Source organism: Trichomycterus rosablanca, chromosome 3 (genome assembly GCF_030014385.1).
Source record: "Trichomycterus rosablanca isolate fTriRos1 chromosome 3, fTriRos1.hap1, whole genome shotgun sequence".
NCBI lineage: Eukaryota > Metazoa > Chordata > Actinopteri > Siluriformes > Trichomycteridae > Trichomycterus > Trichomycterus rosablanca.
In genome coordinates, this window is record NC_085990.1 from 3436092 (window position 1) to 3453249 (window position 17158).

The 17158-nt window shown below is 41.0% G+C and overlaps 2 protein-coding genes across 2 annotated transcripts; one reads left to right on the forward strand and one right to left on the reverse strand.

Annotated features, from left to right (window-relative positions):
• Positions 1–1759: 1759 nt before the first annotated feature.
• Positions 1760–11082, reverse strand: fam210ab (family with sequence similarity 210 member Ab). Its single transcript, XM_062992454.1, has 4 exons — positions 11004–11082; positions 8952–9367; positions 5752–5863; positions 1760–5666 (listed from the first exon to the last, which is right to left on the reverse strand). Exons 2-4 carry the CDS (start codon positions 9335–9337, stop codon positions 5346–5348), a joined length of 819 nt encoding a protein of 272 aa, XP_062848524.1. The 5' UTR covers positions 9338–9367; positions 11004–11082; the 3' UTR covers positions 1760–5345.
• A 2399-nt stretch (positions 11083–13481) lies between these two features.
• Positions 13482–14465, forward strand: mc5rb (melanocortin 5b receptor). The gene has a single exon (XM_062992453.1). It carries the CDS (start codon positions 13482–13484, stop codon positions 14463–14465), a length of 984 nt encoding a protein of 327 aa, XP_062848523.1.
• The last annotated feature ends 2693 nt before the right edge of the window (positions 14466–17158 follow it).

Sequence of the window (17158 nt, forward strand, 5' to 3'; positions counted from 1 at the left end):
AGGTGTCTGCTAAATGCCGAAAATGTTAAATTAGAAGGGGTGTCCCAATACTTTTGTCTATATAGTGTACTTAAACAGACAAATCACTGCTGTCATTCATTCTACATATTTGTAAACGCTGCCTTTACTCATTGATATTGTTTTAATCTGATGGAACAAAAGTAAACAGTCGGTCTCGTTCTGTTGGTTTAGACGCGATGAAAATACAGCATTTAATTCTGTACATTTACTGAGCACCAAAGTAAGTGACCGCATTTAATATGTTTGTTTATGACGGAAAGTAGAGCAAATAGATCGCGAGAACACAGAAAGAGCAGAGCAACACATTTCCTGTATTAAATTCAATGAAAAAGCATCATCTGGTGTTCAGACTTGTTTGGAAAGTGTGTTTATTATTAAGTCTTAAACTGCCATGCCATGCCATGCTTCCAGCGTTTCAGTAATCAGCCAGTAACTGCAACGGCACACTTACCATTCTTTTTTTATTTCTTTTATTTTTTATATATGTATATTTTGGATATTTTGTGTTCCTGGTACATCCGAACAAATTCTAGATTTCCTTCCAGTCCTGCTGGGTGTCCAATGTTACTAATAAGCATGTCAACATCTTATGGAGCTGAAGATGATGTACATAAGAAATGCAGTGCTCGTAATGATGTTAAACTTATTTTGTTTGTTTCCTGCGTTGTGAGGAGCGATGACTGAATCTGAACGCGCCACAGTTCGTTTCCCTCAGAGCATCAGATGCTTGTGCACACCAACGGCTAACCGTAGCTTCAGGACGGCTTCCATCACGGACTTGTGCATCGTCATTTGAGTTTTTATTTACCAATCATTGTACCACGGCGTTTTTTTTAATCAGTGTGTATGCATAAGTGTGTACTGTACTTTTACATGCACGTACATGCGTATGTTTATATACACGGTAAATATGTGTATTTGCCTCTTTTTATTTAAGCAGTTGTGATGTATTAGGTTTCTAGGCCTAAGGTCTGTTATTGCAATACTTTTTCAAAAAAAGGAGAAAAAAAAAAAGAGAAAAAAAGTTTAAAATAGCTAAAAATTGTTGCTCTAAATGCTGTTGTAGTCAAAGATTTTATGCTTGTACTGCTGTGGTCAAACCACGGCGAAACCATTAAAACTTAAAAATACTAACACGTGTCCTTCTCTTTTATATAACCTTTATTTTTATTACCTTACTGCAATGGATAAGGGTAGTTGTCGCCTAGTGGTTAAGGTACTGGACGAGTAACCAGAAGGTCACTGGTTCAAACCCCACCACTGCCAGGTTGTCACAGTTGGGCCCTCAAGTCTCAATTGCTTAGACTGTAAACTGATCAGCCATAACATTAAAACCACCTCCCTGTTTCTACACTCACTGTCCATTTTATCAGCTCCGCTTACCATATAGAAGCACTTTGTAGTTCTACAATTACTGACTGTAGTCCCTTTCACCCTGTTCTTCAATGGTCAGGACCCCCATAGTAGATGTAAAGTCAGAGACGATCGCTCATCTGTTGCTGTTTGAGTCGGTCATCTTCTAGACCTTCATCAGTGGCCACAGGACGCTGCGCACGGGGTGCTGTTGGCTGGATGTTTTTGGTTGGTGGACTATTCTCAGTCCAACTCTATCAGCGCTGCTGTGTCTGATTCACTCATACCAGCACAACACACACTGACACACCATATATACAGTATATATACTGTATGTAGTGTATGACATCCTGTCCTATATCACTTCAATAAGACACACACAGTATTGTGATTCCTGAAGGGTTTTAATCATTTTAAGGTTACCAGTATATTGCAAACATTAGTATATTAGACGTCATTATTTTGTTTCATCCGCTCATTATTTTATCTTTAAAACAACAAAATCTTAATAAATTTATTCCATGTGCTCGATCCCAAGATAACATGAATTTACACAACATACAGATACAAACCTATAGCTTTAAATGAGTCTCAAACACACAACACTGCTAAAAATCTTCAAGTTAATTAGTAAATAACTCCATTTCTTGTCATGTAGAAAAAAAAATCACACTGAGTTTAGTAAATTAGTTTCTAATCTAATCGAGTTCTAAACAGAACTTTTTTTTTATGCATTTTCTCCCAATTTTTATGCCTCCTCTCTACTGGTGCCGACCCCCGATCGAGGAGAGCGAACTGACACACGAGTAGCAGTATCTGACTGCATCTTTTCACCTGCACAAGGCGCGTTCATATGCAGATCAGCTTTGTGCATGGAGAGCCACACCCTGATCAGCATTATTCCCCGACTCTGTGCAGACGCCAGCAGAGGTCGTACCTGCATCAGTTATGAGGAACTCTGGTCCGGCTCCCTCCTCTGGATGAACAACAGCCAAACGTATGGCAGAGCTGAGATTCGATACGATGGTGTGCTGACGTATTTTACCGCTGTGCCACCTGAGCGTTGAGTTCTAAACAACTTTAAACTGAGCTGGAAACACTAGTGTGTTAAAAAAGTGGGTTTTTTTTGTCCTGCAGCCATGAGCGGTTCTGTGCATAGATGTGAATGAAAGGATAGTCAACATGGGTCGCTTTTAAATCAACTGGACAGCTTTCGTTTGAGTTTAGGCCTTGTGTTCGGATTGTAAGGGTACGCCAGTTGAACTTGAGAGCTAAACAGTTCCTCAGAAGTCGCATCGTCAATTATCAAATATTCTGCTCGATGTATGATAGTTGTCACTATCATTTAGTTCATGATTTTCCCACCCAAAAGCAATTCCAATCACGTAGAACAAGACATTTCAAAGCACAGCAAATTAAATCAGAACCAAAAAGCTCCAGAAATGATTCTAAAGTACAAAATGTATCAGGATTATAAAATACGCAGTGGTATCGGGTGGCGAGGTGGTAGGGAATTCAAATCTGGCGCTTATACAGACAGTGGATTCATTATACAGAAACTACTGCAATTATAAGATTTCATTCTCGTGTTTTACCGCTCTTCACCGGGCACGATGCAATAACACACCCGGGACAGGACGCCAATCCATCACAGACGCCTGGAACCCAGTGTTAGTCAGTTAGTGTAATTAACCTGTGTCACCCAGGCACCCTGTGTTAAATATATATCATAAATATAATCAGCCGACACAACTGAAAGATTTGGACACGTATAGAAAACCCAGGTGGTGGAGGATAGGGCTGTCGCGCTAACCGCAATTTTGAAATACCGCGGTATAGACCAGCCAACCGCAGGGCATGCCAAGCAACCGCAACACCGCGATGTTCACGTTTTTTCTTTCTTTTGTTGCAGGGTCCATCTTGTGGAATGAATGAATAAATGTTAAATAAATTCATAATGAAAATGATCTAAGAGCGTCATTTTCCCGCAACCTGTTCGCATCCGTTGCTGCCGAGTGTCAGAGTTTGTGTTTTAAAATGGAAACAATGGCAACATTAATTATAGGCAAGTTTATTAATGATCAAATTGAGTTCACACTCAATAAAATACTTGTAATTTAGACTATATTCAAACAGCCTTGGTGTACTAAAGCACTTAATGACGGTTAATATGGCATTGCAGCCTGCAGATATTCTCTTGCTGGCTTGCTGGAATGATTTAAATGTATTTTTTCGTTGAATAAAAATGTATTGAAACGAATAATAACTTGAAATGTAGTATATATTGTTATGTTAATTATACCTACTAAATAGATGGTTAATAGTGGCGCGACAACCAGGCTAGATCTCCTCTGCTCTCTAAAGTCGCTTGCAGGTACAGTACGTGTGTATTAGTGCAGCGAGCACACACACACCATCAGAGAGAGTTTTAGTGCCGCGGGGAACATCGCTACCCCACTCAGATCCTCTCTGGAACCACATCAGGTGAACATGTTGGTTTTTCTAGCGTGCATGATAACGCAGGTTTAAGCTCTTACAGACTTTATTCTTTATTCTATTGTTTTTATCATATTTTGATTAGATGTGCATTTAAAATATTTAGCCTAAACACTTTTTTTTTTCGTTTTACAGTGTATATCTAGCCTAGGCTAGAAGCTAAATTTAAACCTTTTTTTAATAGAGAAAAGACGCGCATCTTAGCTCTGTTCTGTATTTAACAATAAACACGCATTTGATTTGTCCTAAAGCTGTCTCATCTTTGTCATTATAAAGCAATAATATACCGAATCATAGCCCAACAATAAAGCTTGTTTATACAGCTCTAAAATCCAGATTAATTAAGTAATTTTCAAAAAATGAAAGGGCCCCTGAGCAAGGCCCTTAAACTTCAATTGCTTGCAGTGTGTACCCTCAAAATATTAAGTCACTTTGGATAAAAGCGCCTGTTTAATGCTGAGATGAAGACAGAACAACGACAGAACGAGATGTGGTTTTAATATTGATCTAATAACGAGGTGCTAAGACTCAAAAACAAGCATCTTTTTTTCATTTTAAAATGTGGCTCATTAAAGGGTCAAATTAACTGTTAATAACATTTGTGTAAGTAGTTTTATACTCCCAATTTATCGTAGTCGATTTGTCTTCCGCTGCTGGGGAGTCGATGTAGGTATATTGCTGCTCACGCCTCCTCCGACCCACGTGCAGCCCTTAGCGGAACCCTTTCCCACCTATGCACTCTGCACAGGCGCCTCTGTCCGCCAATCCGGGTGCTTACACAGCGTTTGAGGACCCCGCCCACATATTCCAGTCATCCCTCCCTGCAAGCACTGGACCCCGAACCAACCAAGGACTTCAGAATCTCGGTGCTGGTGTGCTAGCTAGTTTTTAATAAATTTAACCTGAAGCAAAGTGAGCATTTAGGGGTCACCTCACAGCAAGAAGGGCCTGGGTTTCATTCTGTGTAAAGTTTGCATGTTCTCCCCGTGTCCAGGTGCTCCGGTTTCCCCCGAAAAGTTTAAAGACATGCAGTCAGGCCTAATATTGCCCTAAGTGAGTGTGTGTGTGTATCAGCCGTGTGGACTGGTGACATGTCCGGGGTGTTTACGGCCTTTCGGACCCACCGCGACCCTGATCAGAATAAAGCAGTGGTAAAACATTAAAGTTTCAGTGATGTATAGCAAGTGTAGTCTATACAACAGTTTCCTGCTGACCCTTGGATTGCTGGACTGTCCAGAGTTGGGCCCCAGACCAATTACGAACCTAATTGCAATTAAATGGTTTAAAAGTTAATTTTGCTAATTATTTTGTTAAATAGCCTTTTTAATCCCAAAAAAATCAATAGTCCACCAGTTAGTGGTTAAAAACTTCTGCTCCAGACACAAACATTATAACTAAAAAAGACATTTCAGGCCCTTTGGTTTAAACTGGTTTCCAGTTAGACTGCGAGCTGGGTTAAGAGGCATCACGACTCACTAATCTGCTTTCTTCCGTAGAGACACTTTGTCTTTCGTGTCCTGCAGTTTCTCGGCGAGCTTGTCCTTCGTCTCTTCCATTTTTTCGGCGAATCGCTCTTTAGTCTCTTCCATCCGCTCGGAAAAGAGCTCCTTGGTTTCAGAGAATTTCTCTTTCGTCTCCTCCATCTTTTCCGTGAATCTCCCCCGCGTCTCCTCCATTTTGTCCTGCAGGTACTCCGATACCGGAGGAGGGGTGGACAGGTAGCCGTGTTTCCGCAGGTACTGCACCGACAGAGACGTCCCGCCGAGCGTCACCGTGTACCTGGCTGGTGTGGCGAGCTGAGAAACAAAAATACATACCTTCTTTATCGTTTTATGTTTTTCGTGCATGTTTGTTTTTATCGTGTCTCTGGTTTACAGATACCTTGTACATGGCGTAGGCTGTTAGCGCGTATCCACCCTGAGAGTCTCGCAGAACGCTCACCACCTTGTCAGGTAAGCCAATGTACTCCAGAAATGGTACCAAGTTCACCCCCCTGGGAAAGAAATACAAGAACAGTGTAGGTTTGGACCGATCACGCATCAAAAGCACAATTTAAAGACGGGCTGTAATTTAGCGTGCATTCATTCATTCATTCATTTTTTTATCCACTTATCCACTAATCCCAGCTTTTCAATGGGCGCAAGGCACACAGTAACACCCTGGACGGGACGCCAGTCCATCAGTCCATACATACACACACACAAACAAATACACACATTCACTTATAGGACAATTCAGTGTCTCCAATTAACCTGACTGCATGTTTTTGGACTGTGGGAGGAGACCGGAGCTCCCGGAGGAAACCCACGCAGACACGGGGAGAACATGCAAACTCCGCACAGAAAGGACTCGGACCTCCCCGCCTCGCCTGGGGATCGAACCCAGGACCTTCTTGCTGTGAGGCGACAGTGCTACACACTAAGCCACCGTGCCGCCCTAGTGTGCATTGTGTACTACTGTACTTTTTTCCCCCAACATGCTTTCGAAGTGTGACCTGTATACAAGGATCTTACTTTAAATTTCACACTTTGTGTTGATTATTTGACTTTAAATGGATATAACTGCCATCAATTCCACATAAATGACAAAGTAAAAAACATTAGGGCTGTCGTTAACGCGTAAAAATTTTAATCGCGATTAAAAAAATTCATAGAGATTACAATTTTTAATCAAACAATTTTTATTGGGCTGTTTGTGCCACGTAAATTTGTGTCTCTGTGGTGATTTGCGCTTCGAGAATTACTCGAGCTGCTGCTGCTACATATTGCAAAATATCGGGTATTTTAAATAATCATTTTCAAAAAGTGTGGGAAATCATCACTAGACAAAATTACCGTTTTTAATTGACGCTTTACTATCATCTTTTGTCAGAGCACGGATTTGTATCTGCGCGCACGGATACGCGTTACATTTACATTTTCGGCATTTAGCAGACGCCTTTATCCAAAGCAACTTACAGTACAGTTACAGTTTACAGTCTGAGCAATTGAGGGTTAAGGGCCTTGCTCAAGGGCCCAACAGCAGCAACCTTCTGGTTACTAGTCCAGTATCTTAACCACTAGGCTACGGTTTAGTTACAGACTAAATGAGCTCACTGGTGTTACACTGGTGTATGAACACTGGTGTTAAATGGATCGCAATTGACTGTAGACGCTTTAACATAGTTAACAATGTGGGTCGACAGGATGTTATACATGTTGCACAGGGGCGTAACTACAGGGGGGGCGGGGGTCCTCCACGAACTCAACCACTCACCTCACTGCCCCCTCATTGGCTGCACTCGCCAGGTCATTATTACTATATTACAATATTTTCATTAAGTAAAATTAAAATAACTAAAACTGTGCATTTAAAATACCAGAGGCAGGAATTTGGACTTGAAGTGTAACTTCTGAGTGACTTTCAATTCATTCTGATCAGCCATCAGTGTATGCAATTTGTTGAGGGGTTTTTTTTGCACTGGTGCCCATGAGCTCCTAGTTACGCCACTGGTGTTGCATCTAGAAATGGTTCATATTATGAGCACCTGTTTTCAGTGGCAGGGTGATAAACAGGTAAAGATCCTCACTCACTTTTACCAGACAATGTGAACAGACTTGTCATTTTGAATAACTGGCTGAAAGATGGGTAGCTGTTTTTATTGGCACACATGTTCTTGCAATAAAAATGCGCATAACTGTTTAAATTGTGCTTAGTTATTAGTTTGCGATTAATTGCGATTAATTCGGTTCTTTAATCGCGATTAATCTTGGTTAAAAAAATTTTATCACGTGACAGCCCTAATAAACATGTTTTTATGAAAACTAAACATCGAAAACTGAAATATCTCATCCACAAAAGAATTCAGACTCCAAATTGTGCTTAGCAACATTCTGGACTTAATTATCATAAAGGTTAAGATTTCGGTAGAACTCCAAATCTATCCCTGGATCTCTTGTGATCAAATTCTACAAAAGTCTTATGGTGTAACACCGTTCATATAGTTAGAATAAACAGTTCTAATCGCAGTTGGTCTCACAGTAGCCATTTAAACCATTTCTTCTTGTAGTTTACTCCTCCTCCTCCTAGGGCTGTCGCGGTGAAAGAATTTCCCCTTGCGGTATTCAGCGTGGCTCAACACCGCGGTATGCGGTAATATCTTTATATATATATTTTTTTTTAATTACTTAATTAATCTGGATTTTAGAGCTGTATAAACAAGCTTTATTGTTGGGCTATGATTCGGTATATTATTGCTTTATAATGACAAAGATGAGGCAGCTTTAGGACAAATCAAATGCGTGTTTATTGTTAAATACAGAACAGAGCAGGGATGCGCGTCTTTTCTCTATTAAAAAAGGTTTAAATTTAGCTTCTAGCCTAGGCTAGATATACACTGTGAAACGGAAAAAAAAGTGTTTAGGCTAAATATTTTAAATGCACATCTAATCAAAATATGATAAAAAAACAATAGAATAAAGAATAAAGTCTGTAAGAGTTTAAACCTGCGTTATCATGCGCGCTAAAAAAACCAACATGTTCACCTGATGTGGTTCCAGAGAGGATCTGAGTGGGGTAGCGATGTTCCCCTCGGCACTAAAACTCTCTCTGATGGTGTGTGTGTGCTCGCTGCACTAATACACACGTACTGTACCTGCAAGCGACTTTAGAGAGCAGAGGAGATCTAGCCTGGTTGTCGCGCCACTATTAACCATCTATTTAGTAGGTATAATTAACATAACAATATATACTACATTTCAAGTTATTATTCGTTTCAATACATTTTTATTCAACGAAAAAATACATTTAAATCATTCCAGCAAGCCAGAAAGAGAATATCTGCAGGCTGCAATGCCATATTAACCCTCATTAAGTGCTTTAGTACACCAAGGCTGTTTGAATATAGTCTAAATTACAAGTATTTGGATCATTTCAAAATTGCAGTTAGCGCGACAGCCCTACCTCCTCCTAATACACCCTCACCATTTATAACCACAATATAAATGTGAGGAAACTTTTTAAAGATCCCTCCTAGATTGCAAGCCAAACATATTCATCCCAAATTAATTCAAACACCACATCATAGAATAAATCTGACTTACTTCATGGCTGCGTAGTAAAATGACCCGAACCATACTGTAGAAGTGATGAGATGTACAGGCACCATCACTTTGCCGTACTGTTTGAAGGTCTTCTTAAACCTCTGGTAGAGGCCGATAGACTTGTCCTGCAGTGGGTCGATGTCACATTGTGGTGAGGTATCCGTCGGTGTCCCTGCATGGTTCTGAGCAGCGCTCGGTGCCGGTTTGAATTTAGTGGGTGTCTTGTGAGATTCCGGGGTCCTGCTGACGGTGGAGGAGCTGAAGCAGCGTACAGTGGAGAGGTTTACGTTACGGATGTGTGATCTGTAGAGCGGATCCCTGAAGCTGAGGTCAAGGCACACAGAGCGCAGGGACACGGCGGCAGGGTAGAGCACTCGCTGCAGCATCTTCTCCAGCACCCGGCCTCCTCTTACAGCCTGGAAGACAAAGACACAAAGTAAGTTAATATAAGCTGAGCACTGCTTTAGTGTAGGAGCTCTCAGTGGGAAGCACTGTCGTGTATAGCACTTTTTCATGTGTGTGCGTGTGTGTGTGTGTGTGTGTGTTTGACAGCATATTAGTTTATTTATGGACATGTTGTTTACTCTGTACAGCCACGCCCCTCAGCTGAAGCTGATAAACTTAATGTCACAGTTGCAACTAACATTTATTTTATTTGATTAGGTGGTTTATTAAAAATAAGGGCGGCACGCCTCACAGCAAGAAGGTCCTGGGTTCGATTCCCAGGTGGGGCGGGCTGGGTAATTTCTGTGTGGAGTTTGCATGTTCTTCCCGTGTCTGTGTGGGTTTCCTCCGGGAGCTCCGGTCTCCTCCTACAGTCCAAAGACGTGCAAGTGAGGTGAATTGGAGACACAAAATTGTCCATGACTGTGTTTGACATTAAATTTGTGAACTGATGAATCTTGTGTAATGAGTAACTACCTGATCTGTCCTGAATGTAACCAAAGTGTAAAACATGACGTTAAAATCCTAATAATAACATAAATGGGCAGTTGTAGCCTAGTGGTTAAAGTACTGGACTAGTAAGCAGAAGGTCGCCGGTTCAAACCCCACCACTGCCAGGTTGCAATTGTTGGGCCCTTGAGCAAGGCCCGTAACCCTCAATTGCTTAGACTGTATACTGTAAGTCGCTTTGGATAAAAGCGTCTGCTAAATGCCAAAAATGTAAATGTAAATAAATAAATAAATCAGAGCGCTGCCAAATGTGTGACTCTGATTTGGGATGTGGTGGGAAACGTATCATTTTTAATATTTATTTATTTATTAGGATTTTAACGTCATGTTTTACACTTTGGTTACATTCATGACAGAAGCGATAGTTATTCGTTACACAAGATTCATCAGTTCACAAGTTTAATGTCAAACACAGTCATGGACAATTTAGTGTCTCCAATTCACCTCACTTGCACGTCGTTGGACTGTGGGAGGAAACCGGAGCTCCTGGAGCAAAACCCACACAGACAAGGGGAGAACATGCAAACTCCATACAGAAAGGACCCAGACCACCCCATCTGGGAATCGAACCCAGGACCTTCTTGCTTATTTTTTAATAAACCACCTAATCAAATAAAATAAATGTTAGTTGCAACCCTGACATTAAGTTTATCACCTTCAGCTGTGGGGCGTGGCTGTACAGAGTAAACAACATGTCCATAAATAAACTGATATGCTGACAAACACACACACGAAAAAGAGCTATACACGTGTTCCAAGCTTTACAGTGACACTGGCATTCATCTGATAAACGGTTTGCATTACTAATTTGACATTAAATCGCTACCAGACGGTTATGCTCAGTGTTTATCTAAGTAGTGCATTTAATTCGGGGTAATGACAGGACACAGGACACACTGAGGACACTAGACAGGCCACAGTCCACACACACACACACACACACACCACTAAAAATAAACAACTATGTCAATCGGTTAGCTAACAATCCTGCAGTCTAGAGTCGCTGCTTAACAGCTCGGTCTGGAGAAAAGTTATGAAGCGTAATAATACTAATATTAATAATAATAATAAGTGTTCGGTGTGTGAAATCATGCTTACATAAAAGTGGAAAATATGAGGTAGTCTAACGTCTCCTCGTGTCCTCGTCCAGCGCCATGTCTAGGTACAGACGTGGACGGTACCCTCGTGGGGCATCATGGGAAATGTAGTCTTTTGCAGTTAGCTTACGTTAGATATAAAACTCCACATTTTGTTGTCGTTTTTTAAATGAAAACAGTTAAACGTTTCGTTTTCAGGAACAAACTTACTCAAATTTTATTACTAATTAGAGTTTGTTCGCTAATTTTTAAAATATTACACGCTGAATACATTTTGGCCAGGGTATTTAGCATTAGCCATGAATACACACAGTACAGGCCTGTACTAAAGTTTGCATAAACAAACAAGCTAGCGAGGCTTCCAGTGGTTGTAAACATATCAAAATTGCTTTTATAAATGTACTTCGTTGCCCTAAAGTATTACTACATAAGTTTGTAAACCGTTTTTTTTCAAGAAGTGTACTTTGTGGTTAATAGCCTGCTTCTGACAGCAGATGGTAGTGTATATCCAAAACCCAAACTATATATTTCCTCACAGTAGCCTTGTTTGTTTGTTTGTTTGTTAGGATTTTAACATTATGTTTTACACTCTTTGGTTACATTCATGACAGGAACGGTAGTTACTCATTACACAAGATTCATCAATTCACAAGGTTATATCTAAAACAGTCATGGACAATTTAGTGTCTCCAATTCACCTCACTTGCACGTCTTTGGACTGTGGGAGGAAACCGGAGCACCCGGAGGAACATGCAAACGGAGCACCGGGGAGAACATGCAAACTTCACACAGAAAGGACCTGGACCCACTTAGCCACTGTGCTGCCCCAGAAAGCTTGTAAACTGTGGACAAACATTTACCACAGACAGAAATTCATTTATTTATTAATCTATTCATTAATTTAATATTTTATAGATTTGTGGGTACAATTAGCAATTACATACATTTAAAATAAAATCATCAAGTCAAGAGCTTGGAAAGCATTCTGAATCCACAGTAACCGGAGGTAGTGATAGCTAATGATAGGCTATATATGTATGCAGAATAAAGTTGAGTAGTAACACCACATATTGTCTTATAGTTTATTTCACCTTGTTTTAAATAAAATGTCTTTAAGGTTTGATAAAAAGTTGATTGTACTGTCCTCTTGACTGACTAATTATCAAAAAAGCAGAAGCTTTAATCCAAAGTCAAAGCAATTGAGGGATAAAGGCTTTGCTCAAGAGCCCAACAGTGGCAACCTGGCAGTGGTGGGGCTTGAACCAGCGACCTTTCAATTACTAGTCCAGTGCCTTAACAGCAACTGCCCCGATCAGAACGTTAATAACAAATAGTAAATTTTGTACAGTTGTGCTACAGAAGCAGTCTTAAATAGTTGTTTGTTGGTAACTATATATGTTGTTACATCATATACATGCTGTTTCATTTTGACTACCTAAATAACTTTCTGTACAACTTGCAAATGTCAAAAATTGCAGTTGTAGAAACAATCAGTCCACATGGTTTTGTTTGCTGGGGTCTTTATAATGCAATGTGTGTGGAAATCCCACTTTTACCTTTTTTGGCCTGTTAGTAATGAATGTCTTTTCTATAGCCTTTCCTGGTTTAAGATGTCTGGATGTGAACATTGATTTGTGTTTCATTTTTATATCACAGTCAGGTCAATGTGCTGGCTTTCCATTTACAAGTCTAATTAATTTCTTGTCATAGCAATAGTTTTGTGATTAAAACATTATCTTTGACGATATCAAAACAATTCTAAATTCGATAGAAGATATTGATAAAAGGAAAATAGAATATAATAAGGAAGGTAGGAACAAAGCTTAAAGCATCCTGTCAGGAGGAGGAGGAGCAGCCACTCATTCAGCTCTATTAGTCCCTCTAAAAAGAGAGAACAGCTCAGGGAAATCAGTTCTCCTTCACTTCAGGTTCTGATGCACTGACCGCTGAGGATGCTGCATGTCAAATCTTTGGCAAGATTGTGGCTAATGAATGGAAGGTAAGAGTTGGTTGTCACATTTTCTTATTTTGTTGTACATACATCTATATATTGAAGCTCGGGGGTCAGAATTAATAGTTTTATTACTATTACATTAATAAAGATTTTTATTTAATTTAATTACTGATGTGTTCTACTATATAATAAATGTAATTCTTGCAGAAATGCAGGTAATTTTATTATTTATTTTTTCTGTAGGTGCAGTGGGACTATTATATATATAGTGTGTACAATTTAGTGTGAATACATGTGATATTTTATTTCAATTATGTTATGGGTAATAACTGTCTCTCTGTTAGCTTGACACAATCATCACTGCAAATCAAGCAACATTTTCTAAATGTTTCTAATCTTGTCCTTGTACCACATCTCTGTTTTTTTAACACAGGTATGCGATGACCTGGCATGATGAATCAAGACACTGACAGGCGATCTGTTTAAATGCATTTCTACTAAACACTGTAAGGAAACATAGATGACATGAACACATCACTGTGGCCTCCTGTTTTCCCAAACGTCTCCAGTACACTTATCAACCACAGAGAAGAGTCCAACAAAACCAGACTGGATGTTTCAGGAAGGTGTGAGCAGGTCCACATTGCTCCTGAGGTCTTCCTCACACTTGGACTGGTCAGCTTGTTTGAGAACATCCTTGTTATTTTTGCCATCGTGAAGAACAGGAACCTCCACTCTCCGATGTACTTCTTCATTTGCAGTCTGGCCCTGGCAGACATGTTAGTAAGTGTCTCAAATGCTTGGGAGACCATAGTGATCCATCTCCTAGCTAACAGGAGGTTAGATGTCGAAGACCACTTCATCCGTCAGTTAGATAATGTGTTTGATTCTCTCATCTGCATTTCTGTGGTGGCCTCCATGTGTAGCCTGTTGGCGATCGCCGTGGATCGTTACATCACCATATTCTATGCATTGCGCTACCCCAGTATCATGACCCTAAGGCGAGCTCGTATAATCATTGGCGGCATCTGGAGCTTCTGCACTGGCTGCGGAATTTTATTTATTCTCTACTCTGATATGATACCTGTGGTTGTTTGTCTGGTGTCCATGTTCATGGCCATGCTGCTGGTAATGGCTACGCTGTACACACACATGTTTCTACTGGCAAGATCCCACGTGAGGCGCATGGCCATGCTGCCGGGTTCCAACACATCCATCCAGCAGCGGGCCAGCATGAAGGGCGCCCTCACTCTCACCATACTTCTGGGAATCTTCATTGTTTGCTGGATGCCACTCTTTCTCCACCTCATCCTTATGATCTCCTGTCCAAATAACCTGTACTGTATCTGTTTTATGTCCCACTTTAACATGTACCTGATCCTGATCATGTGTAACTCGGTAATTGATCCGCTAATCTACGCTCTGAGGAGCCAGGAGATGAGGAAGACCTTCAAGGAAATCATCTGCTGCTATGGCTTGCAAAGCTTTTGTATTTTCTCCAGTAGGTAGTGTTGGTGCCTTACAGCTTCGGGGACAGTTGTTTGATCCTGAGCCCAGGTTACTATGTGTATGGAAATGAAAGAGATATAAAAGAAAACATTACTATACACTATAATGCCAAATGTATTCGCTTGTCTGCCTTCACACGCATATGAACTTGAGTGACTCCCATTCTTAATCCATAGGGTTTAATATGATGTTGGCCCACCCTTTGCAGCTATAACAGCTTCAACTCTTCTGGGAAGGCTTTCCACAAGGTTTAGGAGTGTGTTTTACAGAACGCCTGGCTCACAGTCTCCGCTCTAATTCATCCCAAAGGTGTTCTATCGGGTTGAGGTCAGGACTCTGTGCAGGCCAGTCAAGTTCTTCCACACCAAACTTGCTCATCCACGTCTTTATGGACCTTGTGCTTTGTGCACTGGTGTGCAGTCATGTTGGAACAGGAAGGGACCATCCCCAAACTGTTCCCACAAAGTTGGGAGCATGAAATTGTCCAAAATCTCTTGGTATGCTGAAGCATTAAGAGTTCCTTTCACTGGAACTAAGAGGCCGAGCCCGACTCCTGAAAAACGACCCCACACCATAATACCCCCTCCACCACACTTTACACTCGGCACAATGCAGTCAGACAAGTACCGTTCTCCTGGCAACCGCCAAACTCACACTCGTCCATCGGATTGCCAGACGGAGAAGCGTGATTCGTCACTCAACAGAACACGTCTCCACTGCTCTAGAGTCCAGTTTAGTAGTGAGGAAATTTCACGACTGGACTTGTTGCACAGGTGGCATCCTATCACGGTACCATGCTGGAATTCACTGAGCTCCTTAGAGCGACCCATTCTTTCACTAATGTGTGTAGAAGCAGTCTGCATGCCTAGGTGCCCGGTTTTATACACCTGTGGCCATGGGAGTGATTGGAACACCTGAATTCAAGGATTTGGATGGGTGAGTGAATACCTTTGGCAATATAGTGTACTTGCTTACTATGAAATTTAGTGTGACTGTCTACAAGAGATAAAACAAAAGCATATTTTGGATATTTACAAAGGAAGAACCAGTTGTAGGCAGTTGTAGCGTGGCAGTTAAGGAACTGGACTAGTCAAAAGCCCCACCACTGCCAGGTTGCTGCTGTTGGGCCCTTGAGCAAGGCCCTTAACCCTCAATTGCTCAGACTGTATACTGTCACACTACTGTAAGTCGAATGCCGTGAATGTAAAGAACCAGCTTTTGCTACGCCATTGCTTACTCTACGTATTTGCTTTTGCTTCTGTCAGGATGTTAAAATTGATTGAACTTTTGAATCTTCCTGTTGGGTAAAAATGACCATTGATTTGTTTTGTAAGGCTGCAGAGAAAATGTACGCTTTTGTAACCCATAACTAGTAAAACATGCTCAACGGTATGGAGGAATTTCCAGCCATCTTGGGATTTCTTGCATGGACAGACCTCAGGTCATTCCACAGCATCTGAATTGGGTTAATGTTTCATCATCCAACTTTTATTAAGCTTCTGGTGATGCACTGCTACCTCGTTATTCTACTGTAAAACATTTTATACACATTATGAGTGACATCGTGGCTCGTGGGTAGCACAGTCACCTCACAGCAAGAAGGTCCTGGGTTAGACGTTTGGGTGGAGTTTGCATGTTCTCCCTGTGTCTGTGTGGGTTTCCTCTGTGAGCTCTGTTTCCACAGTCCGAAGACATGCAGTAATGTTAATTGGAGATACTAAGCTGCTGTAGGTATAAATGTGTGTGTGTGTGTGTGTGTGTGTTTGCTCTGTAATGGACTGGTGACCTGTTTAGTGTGTGTTGAATGAATGAATAAATCAATGAATTTCCCATGAACAGTTGTTTACTTAAGATATACACTGATCAGCCATAACATTAAAACCACCTCCTTGTTTCTACTCTCACTGTCCATTTTATCAGCTCCACTTACCATATAGAAGCACTTTGTAGTTCTACAATTACTGACTGTAGTCCATCTGCTTTTCTGCATGCTTTGTTAGCTCCTTTCACCCTGTTCTTCAATGGTCAGGACTCTCCCAGGACCACCACAGAGCAGGTATTATTTAGGTGGTGGATGATTCTCAGCACTGCATTGACACTGACATGGTGGTGGTGTGTTAGTGTGTGTTGTGCTGGTATGAGTGGATCAGACAAAGCAGCACTGCTGGAGATTTTAAATACCGTGTCCACTCACTGTCCACTGTATTAGACACTCCTACCTAGTTGGTCCACCTTGTAGATGTAAAGTCAGAGACGATCGCTCATCTATTGCTGCTGTTTGAGTCGGTCATCTTCTAGACCTTCATCAGTGGTCACAGGACGCTGCCCACGGGGCGCTGTTGGCTGGATATTTATGGTTGGTGGACTATTCTCAGTACAGCAAGGACAGTGAGGTGTTTAAAAACTCCAGCAGCGCTGCTGTATCTGATCCACTTAGCACAACACACACTAACACACCACCACCCAAATAATACCTGCTCTGTAGTGGCCCTACAGGGGGCAAACAAAGTATGTAGAGAAACAAATGGACTACAGTCAGTAATTGTAGAACTACAAAGTGCTTCACTATGGTAAGTGGAGCTGATAAAATGGACAGTGAGTGTAGAAACAAGGAGGTGGTTTTAATGTTATGGCTGATCGGTGTATTTAAATGAGTTATAATTTATACAAGAAAAACTGTTATATTAAATGTA

Bases quoted from the DNA above. Each gene is read 5' to 3' on its own strand.
- fam210ab (XM_062992454.1), bottom strand. From the start codon at position 9,337: ATGCTGCAGCGAGTGCTCTACCCTGCCGCCGTGTCCCTGCGCTCTGTG. The intron at 5,864-8,951 runs GTAAGTCAGATT...TTTCTTTCCCAG, and splicing joins TTTTACTACGCAGCCATGAA to GGGGGTGAACTTGGTACCAT. The intron at 5,667-5,751 runs GTATCTGTAAAC...TTTGTTTCTCAG, and splicing joins CAGCCTACGCCATGTACAAG to CTCGCCACACCAGCCAGGTA.
- mc5rb (XM_062992453.1), top strand. From the start codon at position 13,482: ATGAACACATCACTGTGGCCTCCTGTTTTCCCAAACGTCTCCAGTACA.